Source organism: Tachysurus fulvidraco, chromosome 2 (genome assembly GCF_022655615.1).
Source record: "Tachysurus fulvidraco isolate hzauxx_2018 chromosome 2, HZAU_PFXX_2.0, whole genome shotgun sequence".
NCBI classification, from domain to species: Eukaryota; Metazoa; Chordata; class Actinopteri; order Siluriformes; family Bagridae; genus Tachysurus; species Tachysurus fulvidraco.
Window position 1 is genome coordinate 3,282,645 of NC_062519.1, and position 27,932 is coordinate 3,310,576.

At 39.6% G+C, this 27,932-nt stretch overlaps 1 protein-coding gene across 5 annotated transcripts; it reads left to right on the forward strand.

Moving 5' to 3' along the window:
* Nucleotides 1-6,614: 6,614 nt before the first annotated feature.
* Nucleotides 6,615-21,287, forward strand: klhdc8a (kelch domain containing 8A). Of its 5 annotated transcripts, XM_027154799.2 has the most exons (7): nucleotides 6,615-6,790; nucleotides 10,475-10,849; nucleotides 16,200-16,603; nucleotides 16,855-17,019; nucleotides 17,429-17,647; nucleotides 20,749-20,850; nucleotides 20,954-21,287. In XM_027154799.2, the coding sequence occupies exons 3-7, from the start codon at nucleotides 16,228-16,230 to the stop codon at nucleotides 21,154-21,156; spliced, it is 1,065 nt and encodes a 354-aa protein (XP_027010600.1). In that variant the 5' UTR covers nucleotides 6,615-6,790; nucleotides 10,475-10,849; nucleotides 16,200-16,227; the 3' UTR covers nucleotides 21,157-21,287. The 5 variants fall into 5 exon arrangements, with proteins under 5 accessions (XP_027010600.1, XP_027010602.1, XP_027010599.1 ...); XM_027154801.2 differs by lacking the exon at nucleotides 10,475-10,849 and having other exon boundaries at nucleotides 6,615-6,881; XM_027154798.2 differs by lacking the exon at nucleotides 10,475-10,849 and having other exon boundaries at nucleotides 6,616-6,790.
* Nucleotides 21,288-27,932: the final 6,645 nt, after the last annotated feature.

The window sequence follows — 27,932 nt, forward strand, 5'->3', positions numbered from 1 at the left end:
CAGAGATGCCAATCAACCTACCATGCATGTCTTTGGACCGGGGGAGGAAACCGGAGTACCCGGAGGAAACCCCCGAGACACGGGGAGAACATGCAAACTCCACAAACACAAGGTGAAGGCGGGAATCGAACCCCCAACCCTGGAGGTGTGAGGCGAACATGCTAACCACTAAGCCACCGTGCCCCGCTCCATTTTAAACTTTAAAACTTTTATTCTGTTTCCGTACTGTAAAACTGCTTTGAGACAAAATTGAATTGAATTGAATTCAATTTTGTGTTTTATTTTTATATTTTAGGTGTATTTTTTTAACGATACATTGCAAAATAAATTTTTGTGCAGGGACGATGTTAGAATTAAAATGTTAACTGTGACATTTAAAAAAAACGCTTGCTGCAAAATCATTTACTTATCATATATTAAGAAAATACCACACCCTGTTATAAAAATGTATAAAAAATATAAAAATAAATAAAAAATCCTAATTTATAACTGACATATAAGTGCTATATCATTTTATTATGGGACTTCATACGTTTGTAGCAGGAAGCGAGTATTTCAGATGGGCGGCGGTGGGCGGAGCTTAGGGTAAAATGGCTCAGTTAAGATGGTGGTTGTGGAAAAAGGTGAAATAAATATATTCCTGCAGGGGTTTGACATATGTGTTTATGTCAGGGCTCAGCCCGGACTTTTGGCCATGTGCCTTTGTTTACGTTCCTCGTCACGTGTCTGCCCCGCCTTTGTCTGTCCCTCCCTGTCTCCACACCTGTTCCTAATCGTGTCTCATTGTCTTTTGTATTTAACTGTGCCGCGTTGCCTTGTGCAGTGCGGAATCAACTGTTGTCTTTGTCTGGTCTAGTCTGTGTTATGTTTCATGTTTTTCGTTATTAAACCCTGTTTTTTTTTTGCCATCCTGCGTTCATGACAGTTTATGAGTGGACATGATTTAGATCTAAGCTATCGAAAAAATGTTGATTATAATTGTCATTTCTTCCTGTAGAGACTTTCTTTAACTGTTATTACTGTATTCTAATTCTTCCAATATTCTTATTCTTATCTCTCCGGCAGTAATATTTTATATAATTCTTCCTTTATTTTTTTAATCTTTACATAATACAGCTTCATTTATTTGCATTTCTAAATCTCTCGCTATGTGAGCCATGTTTAATCCAATCTAGTCAAGAATAAAAATTATTATTATGCATTATTCTACATGAGAATAAAGGAAATAAATTCTTTTTCTTTTTTTAATTCAATGGCTTTTATTTTCTCATGCTGTAAATCTCTCATGTGATTCAAGGACATGCCCAAACGTCTCCTAAAGCAAGGTGAGAATATAAAAATGGGAAATCAGCTCTACAACACTAATAATACAATGATTATGTGCTTTCACCAGTCGGCACTATTACAGAAGTGTTAATGTAAACAGCAAGCAGTAGAATATCTTAAATCTGCACAAGCAGAACGGTCTGAAGAAAGACACAGTTATGTGCAATGTGCACCAAAAAAAAATCTACCTACAGTAAAATATATATTTACCAGTAAAGATGCTTTAAAAGAAAACAAGTTAGCATTACGTTAGGTTGAATTGTCACTGACTGGATTATAAAGCGAATATAAAGGTATGTATATCTTGCACTGAGAGAGAAATTTCATTACCGATGTGTACAGACCGGCAGTTTTCCCAGTATCAGATTATTTATAGTAAGTGTGGATGATCTGTGAGGAATATTATCCTTTTTTTTTTTTTTTCTAGCAAGGCAAATAAACGCTCCAGTCCTGTCTTTTGGTTGCTTGGAAACTGACTAGGCTAAAACATCATAACATATAGCGAGCTGGTTAGCTAGTAAAATAAATTAATACAGTTAGTATATGTTCTTTTTTGGTTATAAGCTCTAGTCTTTGGTTCGTGTCAATTTTTATAAATGTTTATTTCCTCATGATACGTTTAACCGTGAGGTAAGGGCGTGCAGTAAGCAGGAGAGTTGTGAGACGGCTTTGCACGTCTTTGCTGATTCTGAAAAGGCCATCTGTCACGTGTACATGCTAATTAATCCACCGAGTAAAAATATTTTAACTCTGAGTAGTTATGCATGCTGCCGATACGTGTAGTGCGACACATGGCGCGATTAGGAACAAATAGACCATGTTGAAGTTACAGCTCTGAGTTGCATTGCGAACAGATCATATTCAAGCATAGCTAAACATATCGAACGGAAACCGGTAAGTTAATAAAAAAGCTAGTGATTTGTCCGTCGCCGATTATCTCGTTTATTTCATCCGAAGAAACATCTGAGTGCATATCTATTCCGAGCTCTTGTACAAGACTACTGTTGTGAAGAATACGTGATTTTTGTTCACCCGTCCGTTTTTAAAAAAAAACAAAAAAAAACTTTACGTCGGAAGTGGTTTATGGGTAAACAGATTAGGCACCTCGTTGGCTGACGTTTGACGCAGCTCTCGCTTGCCTGTCAGTGATCAAAGTTGTAGACTTAAAACGATCCCATTCACGCTTCAAACCTTGCCAGGGGTAGACAGTCACTCTCAGCATTGTGAATGTGTTGTTTTTGTGCCTGGGAAACACTGCCTCTGCTTGAATTAATTCAAAATTGATGCCTAGGTGCCTCGATGGGAAACTGGGAACTGAAGGTTGACAGCATCAGGATGTCACACCTGCTCCCCAATCTGTGTGTGTGTGTGTGTGTGTGTGTGTGTGTGTGTGTGTGTGTGTGTGTGTGTGTGTGTGTGTGTGTGTGTGTGTGTGTGTGTGTGTGTGTGCTAGCTATCAGAGAAACGGTTAATGAAGCTCTACTAACCAAACTAGTTTCTTATTTGTTCTAATCGAATGCGTTTTCAATGCTGTTTTAATGCACGTTTGAATTGCAAATAAATCAATGGTAAATGACTTGGATTTGTTTATACCTGCCTATTTAGCAAGTATGCTAATTAGCTAACTTGCAAAGCAAGTAAAAGAATAAAGTAAAGTAGCTGATGAAGTTACACTAAATTAAACATTTTAATGCTCTTGTTTCCTGCTTTGCCAGACACTTTTTTCTTTTTGAAGAAGAGAATGAATTTAGCTACTGCATATGCTTTTTTTTCTTGGCTTTTTTGGCTTTTCTTCAAATAGTTATGTACCAAACGTTAGCTAATAAAACAAAGGAACAGCTCTAATAGTGATGGAGGTTTGCACAAGAGAATATCAAGTCAATAAAAGGTTAGAATTAGTATTAAAATGCAAATTAGTGTGAGGAATAGAAGGATGTTTGTGCTTGTTAGACAGATACATCCTTTTGTGTAATAACTATTCCACACATACATGCAGGTTAGCTCTCCTGTGGCTTATAGCATTGATGCACAACCGTGGACTAGTAAAGCAAATGTAGGCTATGCTGCAGGCCAGTGCACTGAGCTGATAAGCCCTGAAGTAGACAGGAATGAATGAACGGATGTGCTAAATGTGCCTCGCGAGCCCCATGTACACTACCACGTTAATGAATAGGCAATTCATAATGAATTCTTCATGACGGATGATGCCTATCGGAATAAATGTTTCTAAATGTTCATGCAGGTTTCTATCAATTCTCATGAAAGATTTCTAGTCACAGTCATGCAACCTTATAAACATTTCCCTTAATATAGTGGTACTTTCATTGAAAATGGGTGCTGTTACATTCTCAAAATAAGAGAGCAATGTTTGACTCCCTGGAGCATTTTAAAAATGAATTTCTGAGTGCCTGTGATAAAAGTCTGGCATGAATATTTTAAATGTGACACATTTTTGTCGAAAAAGAAAACGTTGATGTCTCTAACCACACACTCTAGGTGGATTGACCCAAGCCTGTGAATGTGTTTGTGAAAGACTGCCATCTCATCTGGGTTGTAAATTCCTACCTCACAGCCAGTGTTCATGACATTCACTATGACCCTGACCAAGATAAAACGGTTGCTAAAAATAAAAGAATTATTTAATTAATCTTCTTGAAGTAATGCTGAAGCATGTTTTACTGCCTTAAAGCCTATGTCTGGCACCAAATACGGCATGAACTAATAAAAGTTTACAGATTTTGGGTCAGTGTAAGTAGAACACAAAAATCTAGCTGTCTGGGGTAATTCTGGGGTAACAACTGCACCTGACTTTTGTCATTTCGAAGTTTTAGTAATACTGTAACAGTAATGCTAATTAAGCTAATTAAAAAAAATCAGCTACAGGTATTTGCAATAGCATTAGATGATTGCAGTAACCTCAAGTTATTGCAGTAAGTTGTTAGGTGTTCGAAATAATTCCAGGTATTCAAAGTGATATTTAGCTGATTGTAGTAACATTATATGACCACGATAATGTTAGGCGATCGTAATCGCAATGTTAACCAATTTAAATATTAGGTGGTCGCAATACTGTTAGTCATAATAACGCTATCTGGTTTCAGTGACATTAGCTAATCACAGTAAATTTAGGTAGTTACAGTAACGTTAGGTGTTCATAGTCACATTAGCTTATTGCCTTAATGCTAGGCGATCATAGTAATATTAAGTGTTCACAGTAAACTCAGGCAAGAATGTGATTGTAGAAACTTTAGGTGATTTTTGTAACGTTAGCTTACATCGCAATTACATTAGTTTATCATTGCGATGTTAGCTATTTGTTGTAGCTTTAACTGATCCCGATTGGCCATGTTAGCCGATCGCTCCTTACATCTCGCATCCTACATACTAGCCTAGTTACAAGAGTAGTACATAATAGAGGGCTGCATTGGGATTGGGCTCCCGCGGGACCCAACGCAAATCTCGCGGGAACGGGCGGTTTCACCTTTGCCCCAGGCGGGAGTGGGCGGTCAAAAAATTTTGCGAGAAATCCGCGGGACCCGGTGGGATTTGGTGTGTAACCTAATAATAAGAATGGAGTCAACACATGACGTCGAGAAGAAGATTAGTATTAGCATTAGTATTAATTTATCTTATTTAAATGCAATCATGTTTAATTCTGTTATGCTGGACATTAGCCTGAACTAATAATTAGTCTGATCATTTGTATACAATCAAAATTTTCACAAGCTCTCAAGAAAAAATCCGTGGGAGTGGGCGGGAGTGGACACAAACATTGCGGGTGCGGGCAGGAGTGGAACACGCAGCTTGCGGGCGCGGGCGGTCCTGATCAGAAATTCAGCGGGAGCGGGCGGGTGCGGGTTTATAAAAACAGCCCCGCGCAGGGCTCTACATAACCCACTGTATATAACCCACTGTGTATAAAACCCACTGTATATATCCCACTGTGTATACAACTCACTGTGTATATAACCTACTGTATATAACCCACTGTGTATATAACCTATATATAACCCACTGTGTATAACCCACTGTGTATATAGCCCACTGTATAAAACCCACTGTGTATATAACCCACTCTGTATAACCCACTGTATATAACCCACTGTGTATAACCCACTGTGTATATAACCCAGTGTATATAATCCACTGTATATAACCCACTGTATATAACCCACTGTGTATATAATCCACTGTATATAACCCACTGTGTATATAACCCACTTTATATAACCCAGTGTATATAACCCATTGTATATAACCCACTGTATATAACCCACTGTGTATATAATCCACTGTATATAACCCACTGTATATAACCCAGTGTATATTACCCAGTGTATATAACCCACTGTATATAGCCCACTGTATATAACCCACTGTGTATATAACCCACTGTCTATATAACCCACTGTGTATATAACCCACTTTATATAACCCAGTGTATATAACCCACTGTATATAACCCACTGTGTATATAACCCAGTGTATATAACCCACTGTGTATATAGCCCACTGTATATAGCCCACTGTATATAACCCACTGTGTATATAACCCACTGTCTATATAACCCACTGTGTATATAACCCACTTTATATAACCCAGTGTATATAACCCACTGTATATAACCCACTGTGTATATAATCCACTATATATAACCCACTGTGTATATAACCCACTGTATATAACCCAGTGTATATAACCCAGTGTATATTACCCAGTGTATATAACCCACTGTATATAGCCCACTGTATATATATATAATGTATGTATATAACCCACTGTATATATAACCCACTGTATATATATAATGTATGTATATAACCCACTGTGTATATAACCCACTGTATATAACCCACTGTGTATATAACCCACTGTGTATATAACCCACTGTATATAACCCACTGTATATATATAATGTATGTATATAACCCACTGTATATATATAATGTATGTATATAACCCACTGTATATATATAATGTATGTATATAACCCACTGTGTATAACCCACTGTATATAACCCACTGTGTATATAACCCACTGTGTATAACCCACTGTATATAACCCACTGTGTATATAACCCACTGTATATAACCCACTGTGTATATAACCCACTGTATATATATAATGTATGTATATAACCCACTGTGTATAACCCACTGTATATAACCCACTGTGTATAACCCACTGTATATAAACCACTGTGCACGAGCATGAAGATCTGTGCTCTACCGCACTACTATAATAGCAGGCAAATGCGTACTGTTTTGACACGAGTGCTGCAGTATGCACTAATGCTACTGAAGCCAGGAAAGAAGCAAAGGAGCTCTGGGTGGGGGGAAAAAAGAAGAAGAAGAGGGCGCGTGCGCCTCACGCGCGCATTTCCAGTCGCGCGCGTGCATTAAGGAGAAGCAGAGGAACCGTAACCGTTAAAAAAAAATAAAAAATAAAAAAAATAAAGAAAAGTAAGTGATAACAATTATTATATAAAATACGATTTTTTTTGTATTACCGTGCTGGACTATCCGGTGACGTTTATGACAGTCCGTTGAACACGTAAGGTGCTGAGTTTTTATTGTAAAACAGTCGTTTTATTGCGCTAACCAACGGTTTCTGTTATGCTAGCTACAATGCTAACAAAAAAATAACATGTATACGTTTTTGTGAGGTAAAAGTACGCGCAGATATCTTTGTTTAGTAAAAGTAAACGAATAAAAACTGTGTGTTTATCTGGTACTGTAGCTGTAAGCGGGTTATTGTCTGACAGGCTGCATATAAAATATAAAAAAGTTCAGAATTCACTGACAGCTTCGTTGTGTCAAAACTTTCAGTCATGATGCCTTTGGATCACATTATTCCAGCTGAAAGGTCATTGCCTCTTTATACTGCCAATCACCACCTGCCTTGCTCATTGAAATACGGCTGCTAAATGGCTGTTAAAGGTTACCCTACTTTGCAAGCAGACTGATTTATCCTCTCTGAGAATTTTCCAGAAACAAGAACCATCCTTTTCCATCTCAGTCCTTCTATATAGGATTTGGATTTAGATGGAAATTGAGTTCTTGATATCAAAGTCATGGATATGTGAGTAATGACATGACATACGTAACAATACCTATTGTATTTATTCCCTAAGTAGCACTCAAATAGCTGCAGTTAAAGTGATGAGTATTATGTCACGGTCGTTAAAGTGAGATTTATGGTACCTTAAAGCCATATTATTAAGGAATATTTTATATTTACACCCTGCATGAGATCCCTGTCTATTTTACGGATGTGGACACACATTTACACACGTTTACAACAGAGCGACGTAGAAAAGTGCTACGAAGTCATTATCGGTGAATACTGTACGTTAACACCGGTTTACTACTGTAGGTTACAGACTTATGACACCTTCATGACACCGGGGAAACAGTGCTAGTTTAATTGTTTCAACAACATGTAGGTCTTCATCCACCATTTGAAGATAACAGCTGTTCAGACATCTAGGGATAATTTAACATAGACCAATAGACCTTGGTCACCTTCTTGGTCATTGAAATGATATCTAAATGCCTTGTGATTTGTTAATGACTTCTGAATTTTAACTATAACGTTAAGATTAGGGTTAGGGACGGGTATAGCTTTTATTTTTCTTCTTTTTTCATCCTTTCCAAATGAAAAGGTACATATTTTTTAAAAATATGCATACTGGCAACTTTTGAAAAATAGATATCAGTCCTTTCTTCTGGAAAGCCATGAATCATTCTGCTAGTGATTAAACTGAGGATCTTTTTATAGAAATAACAAGATATTTAAGTTTTACTACCGAACGAATATGTGTTTGATTAACTGGCCCTGTGCCAGAATTCTTTAGAATCACTTCAGATAATGATATGTAAGGAATAACTAACGACAGAACGTCTTGTTTCACTTGTATTAAAGCGATTTGGCGACAATTACAACGTACAATTCATTAATAAGTGACACATTGTATGTTTTAAGGGTATAGTTAGATTTAATGCTGTGAAACAGTAATTTTAGCAAGAACTCGAACAGTATATTAGAAAGCATTGACACCGAAGACCGTTTCCATTAATGTTAAATAAATGTCTCCTAATAAAAAAAGGTCTATGATAAGTCATAGTTTATGTGGCAGGTCTGCTGCAGATTTCTCTGTGCATGAGCTGTTCCTATAGAAAACAAATATCATATTAGAATGAGTTCATTAATATTATTATTTAAATTTACACGTAACATTAATTATTAACTCATTGTTCATGTTACAGCCGTGCAACATGACCTTCCACAGATTTTTTTTCCGATTGTTTTGTTCCGATTCTACTGTGTGACTAGCATACATACAACATGTGAGGTTAAAAAAGTGAACCAAAAAAACAAAATGGTTTACTGAACAAATTACTGTGCATGTTATGTGTAGTCTCTGCTTTAAAATAACTTGTCTTGTTCGTCATGGGCTGAAACACATCACCAAAACACTCCAGTCAAGGACTCGAGTGATCATTAGGTAGAATGGTGTTTGCGGCAGTCTAAGGCTTGTCTATTAGGGCCTTTTTACACTTGGTCACTTCATGTGTTTTCTCTGATCCGATAGCTATCTGATTTGTTAAAACTGCTCCATTTACATTAGGCCACATAAATGCGTCTTGGCGAATCAGATCTTTGTACTCCCGCCTGCAAATATATTTTACCTCATTTCTGGGGTAATTGAAATGGAACACGCTTTGGTGTATGCGGTTTTCAGAATGCAATCAAAAAGAAGATGAAAAAACTCGTTACGATGGTTATGATACAAAAAAACAGCAATTACCGTTTGCTGCATTTTCGCTAGTGGCAGCAGTGCATTGTAAGACCCAACGAGACACCTGGGTGAAAGATCACTTGCGAGTGACGTACTTCTGTTTGGGAGGAGTATAGCGCTGATGTATGTGGCTTGAACAACCACATTCATTTACATCTGTCCAGTTTCATCTGAAACATGTCCCAGACCACCTCCTGAAGTGGTTTGAACCATCGGATTTATATCCGTCTCGAAAACATTTCGGAGGGCATTTAGACCTGGTCTTTTTACGATCGGATAGCTATCGGATCATAGAAAACGCATGAAGTGACCAGGTGTAAAAAGCCATTTATTGTGATTTATTAATCATCAAGATAGTATTTGAAATTCTGTAAGTAGTAATAAATAAATAATAAAACCTGAGCTCAGCTGTGCCTACATTCACATAAACCCAACATCCTACAGAAGCCATTAACCTGATAATAATTTTTTTTTTTTTTTTTTTTTTTTTGGAAGCTTTCTGGACTAAATTTGATGCACAACATATGTCCACAGTCTCAAAACATTCACACTCTGGCTCAGCAACATCACCGTCTGCCAAGTTTCAGAAGTTGAGCTCCACTACACTTTTCTCAATAATAATCGCAGTACTGAGGATGTGTGGGACTTGAGACTCATCCTGTCTTACAGAGGCATTTTCATTGCAATTAGTATTAAGGCCTTTTGGGCTTGCACTTTAAAATGACTTATCCCTGGCTCCCATCTGTAATCTTCCTGAACGTTCTCTCCATCTTCTTACTCTTCTTCTCATTATTTTTTGGCATTTCTCTTATAATAGCATCTTAAAACCTTGATAATTGAAATGAGCTGTTTCTGATCAAGAGGAACATTTTGTTTGATATGTATTAGTAATCAAAGAGAAGGTGCTTCTATTATTAAGTAGCGCTGCAGTTAGTCACGGTGTAGGATTGGACAGTAACCTCACAGATGACACTTTTAAAATAAAATTGAAACGATATGATTTATTATATTGTTCTTATTTTATCATTGTCGTCCTTGTAAGCTTGTGCAGTACTGATTTTTGTGCTTGTTATGATTAGTAATGGACAATTCAAAAACTTAAAGATAATTCCAGATTCATACTGTATGTGGCTCATTTTATTGGGGAAGAATAGAATGACTCTTTTGTCATTTTTTTTGAGTGATAACTCATCAGACTCATCCTAAATCACATTATATGACCCTTCATTTCCCATTATAGGGGACAAGACTGCACTAAAACTCCTTTAGCTGTATAAGGTTTTTATGGAAAAATCATTTGACAGAATTTACATACTAATGCATAGAATATCTTTGTATTCTGTAGCGTTGCAATTTTTCTTCACTGGAACTAAGAGGCCAAAACATTAGCATGTTCCAGCATGACAATGGCCCTAATAGCAAAGCAACCTCTATGAAGACACGGTGTGTTAAGGTTCGGAGTGAAACAAATCGAGTGACCTGCACATAGCCCCGACTCTGACTCAACCCTTGCTAAACACCTTCATGATGATCTGCACGCCAAACCTTCTCACCTGTATCATCAGTGGCAGATCTCACTAATGCTCCTGAGGCTGAACGAACACAAAATCACCACAGCCATGCTCTAATATCTACTGGAAAGCCTTCCCAGAAGAGAAGAAAGGAGCTTATTATAACAACACAGGGGAAGTAAATCTGGAAGGGGATATTCTGTAAACTCGTGAGTCTAATTCTTAGGCGTCTATAGACATTTGGTCATGTAGTGTGTCATGAAGTTGTGATATTTTTAGCCTTGTTTATGTTACTGTCAATATTCCAGACCCTAATTGGCTTAGAAAAATATCTTATATATTAGCAGTAATGAGACTTTGTTTAGTACTTGTCCAGATGTTGTTTGCATGTTTAATCAAACCATTGAAGTCCCCAAATTAAATTCCAGAAATTACAGGCTTACTTCCTGCAAAACATCCGATTAGCCTGAAATATTGAGCTCATGCATACTAATTCATCCTGCTTAGAGGGGATTGTGTTTATATTAAACCTTTGCAGGCGCTTTTTTTTTTTCTTCTTCTTTTTTTTTTTTTTGTAGTGAGTAGTGCTAGTCGGCTAATTGTCTCCAGCATTCAGCAAGCTGCGTTTGTTTTGGTAACAGACGGCCCGAGGTCTCGCCTACACACCACGGTTTGCCTAGTGATCTTGTGAATATTTAATATCATACTCATGCAGTCCTTGCAAAATTGAAAAGTAGTCGAGCACAAAGAACGGCTCGCTGCACCTACACTTCAAAAGAAAAACGAAGAAGAACAACAGTAATGAAATTTCGAAACAGCACACGGGCTCATCTGTATGTGCACCCGTGAGCTGAATTCAGGGTTGCTATGGAAATGATAGTCTCTACTACAACCGTCGCCAACCGCGTACTAGTGGAAGCGTCCACAGAAAGAGCCTTTTGCTCTGCGATATCAAAGTGCTCCAGTCTGCAGAAAAAGGGAGGAGGTGCAGACTTGAGACAGCATTTCGAGTGTAATTGGGTCATGACACAATTTCGGCATGTGGAGATCCAATTTGATCATCACTGCGCTGATACCGAGGTGAGATTTGTAGGTCTCACAGTTCACATGCTTTGCTGAATGTTCATTTATCCGTCTGCAATAAAAAGAATCACATTTCAGTATGGTACAAATAATCTGTCACGTTAGCAGGTGCTGCACCAAGAAAATCAATATGTCAAGCCCAGTGTGAATATGTGCTTCTCGTATTCAAGTCATTGCTTCCTTTAGAGAATGAAACAAAGAACTCATCAACTCTGACAGAGAACTCGGAACACTCACTGTTGTGTTGGTGAATATGTGCATTATCCTTCTTGAACAGACCACATAAATAAAAATTGCCGGTAGCGGCACACTTGAATTATAGACCTACCGACTTTCACGCATTTATAAATAGGTGATATACTCTAGCACTAGTCCGAGTATATTTGTTTCTTGTTGTTTTTTGTAAATCAGAGATACACAAAAAGTGCTTTTTTCCCCCTACAATAAATCTGAAAAATGAGCAGGTGCTAAAAATGGTAAATAAACCATTAAACACATGAATCCGGAATGATTGACAGCTTTGTAGGTATTTTTTAGCCCTCTGATACTAGCCTCTGCCTGCAAGTCCCGCCCCTTTTCCAATATCTCACGTTAGTAATACTTTGGCCAGTGCCCTTGCTTTCTGTCGAGGTAAATAGATAATGTTTTGAGGTCATTCATGTGAAATAAAATCTAGCCGAGTTGCGCTAACATTAGACGTTTTTATATAGAATCCCATCCTTAAGTATTAGAATGGCATCAGTTAATGACAGACACATTCAGAGAAGTGCGTAGAAAACAACAAAGCTGCAGTCAATGACAACATCAACACCCTCCATTGGGCAGAGGTGAATGTCTCACAATCCATCGTTGGAAGCAGATTTTGAGAACAAAAATACAGACGCTATACCACAGGAGGCAACCCGCTTACCAGCAGTAAGAGTCAGAAGGTCAGATTGGAATTCACAAAGAAGTACAGAGATGAGCAAAAAAAAAAGTTCTGGAAACAAGATTAATCTTTACCAAAGTGAAGCAAAGGACAGAGTGTGGAGAAAGAAAGGATCCAAAACGTACCAGCTCATCATTCAAGCACAGTGGAGGTAGTGTCATGGCTTGGGTTTGCATGGCTGCTTCTGGAGCAGATTCTCTAATCATTATTGATGATGTAACTCATGATGGGAGCAGGAGAATGAATTCAGAATTCTACAGAAACATTCTGTCTGACAATTTACAGCGAAATGCATCCAAACTAATTGGAAGGAATTTCATCATGCAGCAAGACAATAACCCAAAACACGCTGCCAACACAACAAAGGACTTCATCAGGGGGGAAAGCGGAAGGTTTTAGATTGGCCAAGTCAATCAACAGACCTTAACCCAAATAAACAACATTTCACCTCCTGAAGACGAGTCTGATAGGAAAAGGCTCCACAAAACAAACAACAAATGAAAAAAAAAGCTGCAATAAAAGCAGCACAAAGGAATAATGAAACCGGTTGGTGATTGGTCCGTGTCTCGCCGGCTTGACACAAGCAAGGGATGTACAGCCATATATAAAGTGTTGTTTGCTTTCATTTTCACTTTAAGTTGAAATTAATTGACTATTCTACTGTCCTTAATTACCATTCTAATTTCTTAATATGTAAAAATATCTCAGGGAAACAAAGTAGAGATTCTGTTGTCTCGTTTTCTATTCATCATTTAATCTTAAGTCCAGATGTCTGCAGTGTACTAAAAATTGAAGAATTAGCTTTTTATTAGGGATTATGTAAAGAATTTTTAGAGAGTTTTTTAAATAGGTTTAGACCAAAAATAAATAGGAGTACTATGAACATTTGTTCTTAATGGTGGCTTAGAGGTAATTAATGATTAAAAAAATCAATCCATGTGAAACCATTTCACAGTTTCTCCAAAATATATTATACAAGCAATTTGTGAAACAAAAGATTTCAATTTTTTTTATTGTTTACCGCTGTGTTTTACCTACATTTCTGGCAGATCTGGATTTAATATAAAACTGTCCAAAAAAAATACAGTACCTCAAGTTCTCCACTGATGCAACAGCCAGCACTATAATAAGGGACATCAGGCTGGAGCAGATTTACAGGAGACATTTAGGACACAGAAAGTGGAAGAAATATGGAAGATACTGCAAAAAAAAAAACCATCAGGCAAAAAAAAGGGACTCCCCCAGAACCACACAAATGCCACAGAGATAAACCAATAAAAACAACTACAGAGCTGATTGAAAAAGAAGTGCACACGTGTGATTTTGAGAGTTAGCAGCATCTGAAAGCTGGGATGCTAATTAAATGGAAGTCAATAAAACAGATACCCGCTGTGCCACCGTGGGCATGGAGGAAAGGACGACAAAAGCAGCATTCAACTAAAACCCACTGGATCATACCAGGCTAATAGCTCAACTAAAGGATGAAATTAGTCCCAAAGTTAGTTCTAAGTTAAAGAGAAAAGAGAGAAAAGGCTAACTAATTGAAAGTTTGAAAGCGGAGTATGCGGATTGTAAATGACGGCCGTGGGCGCTTATAGGCCTACAGTTGATCTCAAGCTGTTCAAGCAGTTAATTAAAAAAAGACAGGGAGAGAAGTAGCGAAGCAAATCAGTTACAGATTGGAGAATTAATGTGCTTTGCAAGGCATGCCAGAAGAAAGCCACTTGCTTCGTTAACTAGAAAACGCCCGCCTAAGGTTAAAGGAGAAAAAAGAACCAAATAAGCTGTCTTTATTTGTTTGTTAAACTATTATTAAAAGTAAACAATCCATACCTTCTATTTTTAAGGAACAATGGGTAGACAATGAGACCTGTGCTTCTTCTATTGTTTCTATGGCAACACACCTCTGCATCATTCGGGGGAAGGTGAGAAAAGGCGTCTGGAGAAATGTCTCTTTCCTTGAGCTTGCTTTTATGTTTCTGTCTCCTGGCGGATGGAACGTGACAGCTTGCCTTTAAACGATCAGGGAGATAGTAAAAGCCCAGAGTGGATGGCTGGGACTTCAACGCGGAGGCCTTGGGGAGCGAGCAATGCCTCAGAATACCCTTGCAAGAAGTATTCTTCACTGTTCACATTTTATTCTTCATTGATACGCCGTCCCGTGAGAGGTTTCAGAACGATCGTCTTGACTTTCACGGTTAATTGGAAAAGAGTCCACGGTTTAAAATTGACTTTCCTTTAAATCCATATTAAAAGCTTCGGATCCTGTCTTCTGTTGGACCTCCATGGGGTGACATTAGAGAATGAACATAGCAAGTCTTGCTATGATAGAGAGAACCTACCTCATTTACAGCATGATTGAGCTTGATTAAATGCTCAGCACTTTCAGGAGTCTGTGCATACTTAACACTCCATCACCAGAGACCCAGAGCACTCCACCAGTAATACGCCAGTCAAATTGTTATTACAGTACAATTAGACGGCTTATGATGCAAAGACGCCTGCCAAAAACGGTTTTGTTAATCAAGTTTTTCAGCGACTCCTCCGGTCAGGGAGCCACCATCTGCCTAAAAGGAGAAGAATGACGCAGGACTTTTTGTTTTAGGGGATTATAAAATGGTCGCTTGTCTCCTGTGTTAGCACGTACCCAAGCTCTTTAAAGCTGTTTTGGTGCCACAGTAGGGTTTGAAGCTTAACACAGCATCCAATATTAATTAGGTTTGACTTTGATGAGTGCCAAAACCCAGTGCCGTGTCATGCTAACCGAGTGCAGGTCTCTGGTGAAATGAAGTGTCGGTGTAATGAGAAATCCATGATTCCGTACAACGCGGAATCGACGAATGCCTCGGCGGAATCGGCGTATTCCTTTGATGACTTTCCTTGTAGGTGTCCTTGTAAGTGGGGGGAAAACAAGGGAGTTGTTGCTTGGTGTAAGATAGGGGAGGAAGCAGATGGGGGAAGTGAGAAAGGTGGTTGCTTGGATACTGATGGGATGCTAAGCTGTGCTACAACAACCCACTTCAAGCTAATTGTGAACACAGCCGAGGAGAGCCGCAGCAGAACCGTGGTGCAAAAATCGATTGTATCAACAGCGATGCTGTTCTAAACAGAGCGCTATATCTCTCGATCTGTTTCTCTCTCTCTCTCTTTCTCTGTCTACTCAGATAAAAATAGGAGTGAAAAATACTCCTGCGTGAACATCATTTGAAGAGGGTCAGAGTGGGCTGAGTAGTGAAATGATTCAGTCATACTGAGACATGAAGTGAATGAGTAGTAGCACGCCGTTAAGTCATAGATTTTACAGTACAGCTTAAAACGACGGGCGGGTTGTTTAGAAATAACTGGGAACAAGTAAATTGTAATAAAATTATTTTTTTTTATGTCAAATAAACTTTTGTGTTCTTGTCTACTTTTCCATAGGATAGAGATGATTGACAAGTTCTTATCATTTTATTTTGTATTCAGTCTTCAGCTATTAGATCAGCACATCAACAGGTTTGTAAAAAAGCACAAACTACAAATTAACCAGTACGTTTTCAATCCTTTAGAACTCCAAGGAAGCGGTCAGTCGGGGCAATGGCGGTGCCCGCGGCTCACGAGTTCCACTGGCAGAACCTGGCACGGCTGTCAAGTGGCCGCGTGTATCACTCTCTAGCCGAAGTTGGGGGTCAGCTATACATGCTGGGGGGTTGTGACGCCACTGGACGAGCCACCAACTGCATGGAGCTCTATTGCCCAGAGGTGGACCAGTGGGTGACCCTGCCCCCGATGCCCACGGCCAGAGCAGGCGCCGCCATAGCAGTGTTAGGCAAGCAGCTTCTTGTGGTCGGAGGTGTGGGCAAAGAGCAGCACCCTCTCAAAGCTGTGGAGGTCTACAACACAGAGGAGGGCAAGTGGAGGAAGAGGAGTTCGCTGAGGGAGGAGTTGATGGGGCTCGCTATTACTGTCAAAGGTTTTTTTTTATTGTTTCATTTTCTATTGTAACCATGACACTATTTTCACTATTTAAATGTTTTAATTCAAATTGGATCTTCAACATATCATATGTTTTTATTTTAAATAAGAGCACAGAAAAATAACTGATTAAGTGTAGAAAACAAATTTCATTCACTCAAATCACACACTTCAGTTTAGGCAAGCGAGTTTGATATTTTAGACACATGCAGGAAGGTGAAACGTTTCCCTGTGCTTGTGTTCAATCAGATGGCAGAGCTTTCGCTGTTGGAGGAATGGGATCAGACCTGCTGCCCAGAAGCGTTCTCCAGCAGTACGACCTTCGCAAGGACATCTGGGCCCTTCTGCCGCCCATGCCCACCCCTCGCTACGATGCTAGCATCTGCCTTCAGGGATCCAAGATATATGTAGCAGGTTGTCTCTGTGTGTGTGTGTGTGTGTGTGTGTGTGTGTGTGTGTGTGTGTGTGTGTGTGTGTGTGTGTGTGTGTGTGTGTGTGTGTGTGTGTGTGTGTGTGTGTGTGTGTGTGTGTGTGTGTGTGTGTGTATGTGTGTGTGTGTGTGTGTGTGCGTGTGTGTATATGTGTGTGTGTGTGTGTGTGTGTGTGTGTGTTTCAGGGAGAGAGAGACACTTTATAACTGTCAGACCATTTCAGAGACTTTTTGGTGCGTGTGTGTGCGTGCATTTGTACGCCTCTCTCCATCTGTCAGAACATTTCAAGGCTGTTTGTGAGTGTGAGTGTGTGTGTGTGTGTGTGTGTGAGTGAGTGAATCCCTTCTGCCTGTCAGCCTATTTTACTGAAACCCCCCTCCCCCTTCCCCAAGGTGGGCGTCAGTGTAAGCGGTTGGTAAAAGCATTTGAAGTTTTTGACATGGACAGCCGCAACTGGTCTTCGTTACCCAGCATGCCTTGTAAGAGATCCTATTCTGGTGTGCTGTGGGACAACACAGGGCGCCTCTGCTGGCTGGGAGGTCTTCGACAAGGAGGCATCCATCAAAGCTCCAAGTTCACCAAGAATGTCAGTATCTTTGACACCAGCCAGGGTACGATATCATAACTGTTCTCTTTTCTATATCGTGTAGTGTTACAAGCAGGAACTGAAACAGACCTAATTGGATTTCATTACACAAATAACTATTAGGATTTGACAAATGATGTAGATGTCCTCTCCCGGTTAACGTAACTACTTAAACGTTGTCCAACTCTGGAATTAAAGTCTGCCAAGAGGAGGCAGTCAACTGAAAGTCTGTGACTGGGTGCAGAGGGATTATTTAGAGGAGTAGCCACACTTTTGGTGTAATTATGCTGAAATGAAAGGAAAATCCAACAAAAAGTTTATCACGAGGTTTGGCCACAATGACCACTTTAATGTACCTCCTGTGGAAACGTACCTCCGTCGGTGTACAAACAGAAATATGCTGAATGATGACATTGTTGAGCTTTTGCCTACTTTTCTCTGTAATCTAGTAAATAGATTGACATTTGTACTCGTAATGATTAGTTCATGTACTACAAAAAATAACTGCAAATTAATCCAAAGTCGGGGGGCACGGTGGCTTAGTGCCTCACACCTCCAGGGTTGGGGGTTCGATTCCCGCTTCGGGGGTTTCCTCCGAGTACTCCGGTTTCCTCCCCCGGTCCAAAGACATGCATGGTAGGTTGATTGGCATCTCTGGAAAATTGTCTGTAGTGTGTGTGTGTGTGTGTGTGTGTGTGTGTGTGTGTGTGTGTGTGTGTGTGTGTGTGTGTGTGTGTGTGTGTGTGTGTGTGTGTGTGAATGAGAGTGTGTGTGTGTGTGCCCTGTGATAAGTTGGCACTCCGTCCAGGGTGTATCCTGCCTCGATGCCCGATGACGCCTGAGATAGGTACAGGCTCCCCGTGACCCGAGAAGTTCGGATAAGCGGTAGAAAATGAATGAATGAATGAATGAATGAATAATCCAAAGTCCTGAACCTATGATCAAACATTTCTATCCTAACGGGTGTGATCTCATACAGGGCATAATGGTTTAAACTGAATGGTTTAATAATGAGGATTTTCGGATATTACACAGAAATCTCATCATCAAAATTCCAGTATGTTCCATAGAAATGTCCTAATCACCTTACTCACAAACTATATTCCACATATACTACTTATATCATAGAGAAATAATGTCTAATGCATTTAAAATGCACCGCAGGTAAGAGCAATGACAAAAAAAAACATTTAGTGAACGATAAGTACGTATTTACCGAGGTAAATAATTTGTTCTCGGCAGAACTCATTTTCCAAGCAGAAGAAGGTCATTTTTCAAAATCAAACAGCACACAGACCTGAAGGATCATTATATTGCACAACTTTATTCGCATTCAGAGATAACTGCCATTTTCTGTTCGATTTTGATTCACATTAGCTCCAGGGAAAAAAAGCTTAAAAAAAAAAAAAAAAAAAGATGATGGGAAGAAACAAGGTGTGACAAAATGTAAGGCTAGCTGAAATGAGTTATTGATTTCTCTGCAGGTTTTCGCTGCTTGCTTTTGCCCTCTACTGTTTCCGTTCAAATGTGATCATTCCTAATCAGGCTCACCAAGCAGAAAAATCGCATAATACTCACATTCGCAGCCCCGAAGGTGCCTAGTATCTCTGTGTAGGCGAAGGCAGCGGGTCATAGTTAAACCCTCCGCTCACTGCACACGCTGAAGTAATAAATCATTTATCTTTTTTTAATTATTCCATTACTGCAGCATGTGTCACTCAACAGGTGTTAGAGGCGTGCTCAGAGGGAATCTGGAAGATCACGCCTTGATATCTAATTTCCCTCGGCCGGGAACTAAAAAAGGCGATAGAATAATAAATATCGCAATCTAATATAACTGGCCTATAAGATCGATAAGATCTGGGTGCGCATCGCAGGAGGGCGATTCGACAAAGTTATTCAGAACCAGATGGCAATTCCTTATTTACAGAGCTGTTGCTCTTTTTAGTTCATCCTCATCGATTCCATCTGTTCCGACCGTCTCCGTGCAGCCTGGCACGGAGATTTCAGCAAAATGACACTTGATAAGCAAGATAAGCGTGTTTATTCGTTTAATTATTTGTTTATCGAACGGAAGATTTCTTACAAAGCCATTTTAATCGTATATAGAGCTGCGTATTAAAACGCATCGTCCAACTATGTTTACAGTTCTCTGGATCGATCCGAGAGACTTTAAGTGAGATTACCACCTCATACCAAATAAATAAATAAATAAATAAATTTTGGCCAGCCACAGAGTAAAATCTATCCTGCCAAGCATCAATCAATACATAGTGCAAAGTTGCTAAACTCTCCATTTTTCAGTCGAGGCAGGTAGCCGAGGCAAAAACCAACCACCCAGGCCATGCTGATTAATTTACTCAAAAAGCAAATAGGGACTATTGGCTGAGAGATCCATCCTAAAGAGCAAAGCTCGGCTTTCTCTCACTTCAGATTAATAACTGATTTGGGAAAGTCATTAGGCCTGGGATTGCTTTATTGCAGCTACAAATGCAAGCCAATATGAAAAAGCAAGTTGTTGCAGCAATAAAGACAAAGTAAAAATAAATGGCTTTAGGCTCTGGAATCTATCCACCAATCTTCCTCTCTATGGCAGCATTCTCTATGTTTTTTTTTTTTTGTTTTTGTTTTTTTGGCAGCCAGATAACTAATGCGGAGTGTAAATAATACGCCACAGTAATGTTTTATGTTTGACATGCGAAAAACTGAGAATCTCTGTTCTGCCTCCTCAAAGTGTTCTGGCTCGGTGCTTTATTATAAACGTGTCCTTTCAACGACTATTACAGCAAATGAAATCCATCCTGTCAGATCTAATCATAGTCGACTTCTTCAAAACACACAGTCTAATCTTGAGCTGCTTCAGGAGTTTGCAGACAACTTGCAATTTTTCGACATTTACACGCTCAGAGACGCCGTACGAGACGATGAGCACGGAGGCTTTGACAGCCTTCTCTTTACTGTAGAGACGAATCAGAGGCAAATCCCACAAACAGCATTGTGGAAAAGAGTACAGGCGTTTTCGAACCCAAGCTTAGATTTTCATTACAGAATATGTGTGTGTTAATTATCCAGTGTGGTGCCATTTATACTCTTGGGAGTAAACGGATGTGTAAATATTTGCTACAGGATCTTGGTTGAAGTCTGAAGAAACCGTTTCCTTGAAGACAAAACGTGCGGACTTTGTAGCAGCCATTGTACGAGGAAGAATGGTTGTTGCCGGTGGTCTGGGTATGTTTTTTAAGAAGAAGAATAATTTAAAAAAAACACTACCTTTGTTGAATTAATATTCATCAAGAGCTGTAAGTTTATATACCTGTTTCCTGTACTGTAGGTCATCAGCCATCAATGCTGGACACCGTTGAGGCTTTCCATCCTGAAAAAAGGAAATGGGAGACTCTGGCTCCCATGACATCTCCACGCTGCTCTACATCCAGCATCGTTATCCGCGATCGCCTGTTGGTGGTGGGGGGTGTCAATCAAATCCCAAGCTCCGCCCATGAGATTCTTTACGTGAAGGAAGAAGAGGTGGTTTAGCCACTCAGTAGCCCGTGGAAACGTTGCCTTCATCATGACACTAGACTGCTAAACACGCTTGTCTGCCTGTTATAGAGTCTTTCATAGGAAAATATATCAAATCAAATAATATAAAATCCAAAGCACAAAGATTCCAGCTGTAGCTTTCATTGTTCTGTTCTACAGCACACACACATACACACACAAACATACACACACATACACACACAAACACACACATACACACACAAACACACACACAAACATACACACAAACATACACACACATACACAAACATACACACACAAACTGTACACAAACACGCATACAGAAACACACACAAACACATACACACACACAAACACACATATACACACACATACACAAACACACATATACACACACAAACTGTACACAAACACACACAAACATACACACATACTGTACACAAACACGCATACACAAACATATACACACACACAGGACAAAAGACAATCCACTTGTCAATCTGAATACTGTAGACAAGCATGTGAGCGTGTAGTTTATATTATCTATGTCATGTATTTTAAAGTATCGGATTCTGTGTTATTCAAACGAAATGGTCTTCTGAGATATTTGCAGGTATTTTTGTAGCTTTACATAAAACTGTCAGGTTGTTATCACGGTAGATTTGTACTCCCCACTATGGCCTTGAGAATTCTTTCTGTCTCTCTCTCACAAAGTGAAGTTTCTAGCTGAAACAGCTGCATGTTCGGGGTAGCCTACACAAATTACTCTTTCTGTCAGCTGTTTTCGTGCCTGCACTTTGAGAATTGTGATGTATTGTAATGAGCTCCTTAGGATATGAATATCTGACTATTTCTTTGGAATTTTCTGTTTTAGAATAGCTTGTTGGATATTTATCTCACAGTATGATCCATAGTGTAGCTCTGGGGGACATGCCAGATAATTTATAATAATAGATTGTATAATAATGGGCCTCATTTATCAGGTGTTTAGTAAAGTTGTGTGTAAATGCTTCCTTGGCCAGACTGAACTGAAAATTCTCTAACTAAAAAGTTTCGAATATGAAAATCACTATTGTGTAAATCGTATATCATCACTTAGGCTGCCTTTAGACACACAATAACGTCCTGTTATGTGTTTCATTTCTGCTTTCTTTCAAGTATAATATGAAAGGACTGAATTAAATCTGGTGGGCACGGTGGCTTAGTGGTTAGCACGTTCGCCTCACACCTCCCAGGTTGGGGGTTCGATTCCCGCCTCCGCCCTGTGTGTGTGGAGTTTGCATGTTCTCCCTGTGCCACGGGGGTTTCCTCCGGGTACTCCGGTTTCCTCCCCCGGTCCAAAGACATGCATGGTAGGTTGATTGGCATCCTGGAAAATTGTCTGTAGTGTGTGAGTGAATGAGAGTGTGTGTGTGCCCTGTGATGGGTTGGCACTCCGTCCAGGGTGTATCCTGCCTCGATGCCCGATGACGCCTGAGATAGGCACAGGCTCAACGTGACCCGAGAAGTTTGGATAAGCGGTAGAAAATTAATTAATTTGTTTGGAAACTAAATAAGTAAGTGATTTAAACTCGACATAATCCGTTATCCCTATATAAAATAAAACTGGATCCATTACAAATTATATGTTTCGAGCCAAGCTTTCATAGGATACAACCCTTTTTTTCCTGCTAACTGGATTTTTTATTCATTCTTGTGTAAAAGCCCGTGTAAAGGATTAATGAATATGTTCGTTCATATACAGTTTGACAAATGAGGCCCAGTTTGTTTATTATTCCAAATTTTGGACATACATGATGCCATTTCAGTGTATTCTGGGAGACAGGATCATGATTATGCACCGCTACGAGTCAGATGAAAAACTGAATTTTCTTGTCAGTATTTGTTTAACAGCCACAGCAATAAAAGTCCAGCACAATGTAACAAAACAGATTTTGTAGAAAAGACTGCACCATTGCATTACAGCCATTAAACAAGCTACCTTGCTCATTCCAGTCTTCGAATCTTGCTTGATTATTTCTTCCCAGCATATTCACCTGGGTCTCGAAACCTGTGCCATATAAAGGCATCAATTGACCTCCACTGCCCTCACTTTTGTCTCCTCTCATTTAATCATGTCAGGTACATGGCACTCTCTGCCTAATCTTAGGGAAAGTACTTTAGTGTGAGTGAGAGGAGACTTCAGTGTCCTAGCCACAGGGTTTATTTGTCTTTATCGATTTTCTTTCTGTCTTGTACATTTCGGCAGAGGCAAATGTCTCGTAGTTACAGTGTCCCTCCTGCTCAGCCTTACATTACAGAAGCTCAGCTAAAAAACACTATTGCGCACACTTATAAGGCTGTTCATCAGCTAAATGAGCTTCAGGATGATATATGAGCCAGTTTAGCTCTAATTAGGCAGTGCCACCGAAGCCAGATTTTAATGAAGTCAGAGTTCCACTTGCCGCAAGCTGAGCAGCTGGTTGAAATAAGGATCATCTTGCCTAATGTTTTTCGGATTGAGTCGTCAGGGCTTCCAGACAGTGTATTTAACTCTGTGTATATGATGATGACGGCCAACACAAGAGCGCAACTTTACAGAAGGCCGCCCTTTGTCGCAAGGCTTCAAGCTGTGAGAGTGTGCCTGAGTGTCTCGAGAGCTTTATGATGAATTCAATTATGTCAAGATTATAAAGGAGTGATTTATTATAGCCATGAATGTGTAGTTACGGCTTGTACCACATGGTGGCACTGTTATACAGTAAATGTGCTGCAATCATACAGTACGGACCAAACAACACATTTATCCTTTGTGTACAAAAAATTAAATGCTAATAGCAGATGGAAAACTTTTAGAAACATGCTGAAAACATATAAAAGTGGAGTTCTGGAGATATCTACTGAAAAAATACTGTACATTTATCAAAATGTTTACACAGGCACCTAAGGATGCCACTGTGAAAGGAAACGATGAATACGATGGTTATAAATCTTTCTCCTTCATTACATTTAAAGCATTTAGCAGACATGCTTATCTAGAGTGACTTACATTTTTTTTATATCAATTTATACACCTGAGCAATCAAGGGTTAAAGGCCTTGCTCAGGGGCCCAGCACTGGCAACTTGGTGAGCCTGGGATTCGAACCAGTGACCTTCCGATCAGCAGTCGAACACCTTAACCACTGCGCTACACATACCCATATTAACCTCCATGCTTCCTGAAAGGATCGTGGCTGTGAGGATTTGTGTTCATTCAGCTAGAAGATCATTATACGTATCAGTTGAGGAGGTCTGGGGTGCAGTCAGTGTTTCAGTTTAACCCAAAGGTGCTCTGCAGGGGTTGTATCAGAGTCAGGGCTCTGTGTAGGACACTTTGTGCTCAGGGGCATTGTCATGGCAACAGCTTTAAGCCTCTTAGTTCCAGTGAAAGGAAATTGTAGGAAAATCCTACAGCATACATTCTAGATAACTTTGTGACAAACACTCACTCAATGAATCTACTACAGTGGCTTTCGCATTCATCTTCATTCATTCATTCACTTTCTACCGCTTATCCGAACTTCTCAGGTCACGGGGAGCCTGTGCCTATCTCAGGCGTCATCGGGCATCGAGGCAGTATACACCCTGGACGGAGTGCCAACCCATCACAGGGCACACACACACACACTCTCATTCACTCACACACTAAGGACAATTTGCCAATCAACCTACCATGCATGTCTTTGGACCGGGGGAGGAAACCGGAGTACCCGGAGGAAACCCCCGAGGCACGGGGAGAACATGCAAACTCCACACACACAAGGCGGAGGTGGGAATCGAACCCCCAACGCGGGAGGTGTGAGGCGAACGTGCTAACCACTAAGCCACCGTGCCCCCGCATTCATCTTCTTGTACTCATATATGTGCTCAAGTTTCTCACTAATAGTTAAGGAATTACTGAATTAAAAAGGGTATCATTGAAGGTGCAAATCACAACTTTAGAGAGCAAATATATCAGAATCTAGTGCAGAGGTGTCAGACTCCAGCATCTCATTTAATTCAATACCATCTGCATTAAACACCAAAAGAGTCAATTCTTTGTGATCCTGTTAGCACTCCACTGAATAGCACTATTTATTTATTTATTAACCAGTGCTTATTATGTGTGTTGGAGGCTTAAGCAGAATTATTTCCCAATGAGTGTGATTCCATTAGAATGAAGCAAACAGTAGAGGAACACAGTAGCATGATTATTTTTCAGCAATTTCATGTACACAGTATTTCAAACAGATTTAAACAGAACAGATTTCAGATCAGTTTATATAAATTTTACTGGCCTTTGTTCATGAGGACAAGTCATTTAGATCTTCGCCGTAAATCGCTCGGTTTATCTCGGCATAAAAAGAAGCTCACCGGGAAAAAGTTGTTCGCTGTAAGAGAAGATTATTTTCCATTTACAGACCTCCTCAAGGGTTTTATTAATCATGGCTTAGTGGTTAGAGCGTTGGTCCGATTCTGCTCGTGCTACAGTGGTTTCCTCCACGTTCTATGGTTTCCTCCTTAAATCCAAAGACATGCGTTTTAGGTTGATTTGCATCTCTAAATTGTCTGTTGTGTTTGAATGGGTGTGTGATTGTGCCCTTAGATGGGTTGGTACTCCATCCAGGGTGTCCTCCACCTTATGCCCCGAGTCCCCTGGGAAAAACTCCAGGTTCATTGAGACCCTGTTTAGGATAAGTGTAGGGATGTGGTAGCTCAGTGGATAAGGTGTTGATCGGAAGGTCATGAGTTTGAATACAATGTCCACCAAGCTGCCACCGCTGGGCCCCTGAGCAAGGCCCTTAACCCTCAGTTGCTCAGATGTAAGAATTGAAACAAAATGTAAGTCACTCTGGATAAAGGAGTCTGCTAAAAAAAGACAGAAATGTAAATAGGAGCTACAGACAATGGATAGATAAATTGATGGGTGGATAGATGGTTGGATGAATGTTGTACATCTTCAACATTTATAGTTACATTTTAATGTTGTTCTGGTTATCATGCTATAATGTGTTATATAGCAAATGTCACTCTTTAAAAAAAATGAAGATTTTATTGTTATCCAGAAGCAAAGTGCTGTCCTAAAGACTTTCCTCCAAAGCAGAAAACTTACTGACCTTTCCAAAATGCTGCCACTGAAGAAATCCCATAAATGTTAAGTAAACACAAGAAAGATTTGCCTGAGCTTCCAATTCAAGGGTCCAACGTTTGCCTTCAAAACAAGTAAAAAGATTTAATATTAGAATTTAATGTGTTTTTTTCTGTTCCTGTTCATTTAGCGTATTAGCGTACATGGACGAAGTGTGAATTCTGTTTATTTTGTGAATCTGTTGCTTTTTGCACCAGGCACAGAAAGCTAAAATTCTTGGGGGCATTCAAGGCGACACTCTGTGGGGTTGAAGTACCTTTTTAAAGACACGGTTAATGCTAGCCATCGTGTAGTCAAGCTATTCTATAACCAGGCCTTCCTGTGCATGGTGCCTCCTGGCTCCTTCCACTCGGGCACTTAACCGGTCATGTGACGTCCCTAATCCCTGGATGTCCATTGACCTCCTATGCAAAGTGGGTCATTTCCCTCTGGTAGTCTGCCATTGGGGATGGCGCCCGTACAGTATGCCGAGCCTCGCTGGAGATTTTTCCACATTAAGCAGGCTAAGTAGTGCTCAGTGCTGCTCGGAATGTAATCTCGAATGGCTTTCGACACAGCGTATGGCCGCTTAACAATGATGAGGGGGCAGCGGGGTAATGGGAGCTCAGCACACCAAAATAGCAGACTTGAAAAAAAAAGAAGAAGAAGAAGAAGAAGAAGTTTTTGTTTCTGATCGTGTTATACAAAGAAACAAGAAAACTGGGAATCTCCAAAGATATTTCTCAGCATTTGGACTGTGATTTTATTCATCCATGTACAAATTATATCCAGAACTGAGCAGAACTAATGTATTAAATATATACTCAATATTTTTTTGTTAAGAACATTCCTAATAAAACATGACAGACTCGTGTGCTGTTTAGGAAAGGAATCGGTGAAGCGGATTATTTTCCCATAACAACACATTCGTAGTGTTTTTATTTATTACATTCGACGTCTGTCAGCGAAAGAAGTTTTTTTTTTATTATTATTCATGATTTTTATTATATTCCTGCAAAGTAATTTCACCAACCTCCAAGTGTGTTCTGCTGCAACAGCTGTAGAAACACACATGGTGATTTAACGTATAATAGAGAACTAGCTAGTGGGTGCGACACATGGATACAATGGAAATAATCACAACCAATCAGAAAGCTTTGTGTAAATGATCATCGACGGGCTGGAAACAGGTTTAAAACAACATCATTTAAAAAGAATGTTCCTTCTGTTATGTCCGTTTAAGCAGAAATGCAACACAAACATTTTACTGTAAATACGCTGCTGCGGTGCGTCTGTGTCCGAGAGACCAGACCGCACATTTAATTCCAGCTTAAAGAATGAAGTGACCTACTGTTTACAAAGGCATAGATAGATAGATAGATAGATAGATAGATAGATAGATAGATAGATAGATAGATAGATAGATAGATAGATAGATAGATAGATAGATAGGACTGACAGACAGACAGACTGACTGATACTGTAGATAGATAGATAGATAGATAGATAGATAGATAGATAGATAGATAGATAGATAGATAGATAGATAGATAGATAGATAGATAGATAGACAGACTGACTGATACGGTAGGTAGATAGATAGATAGATAGATAGATAGATAGATAGATAGATAGATAGATAGATAGATAGATAGATAGGAC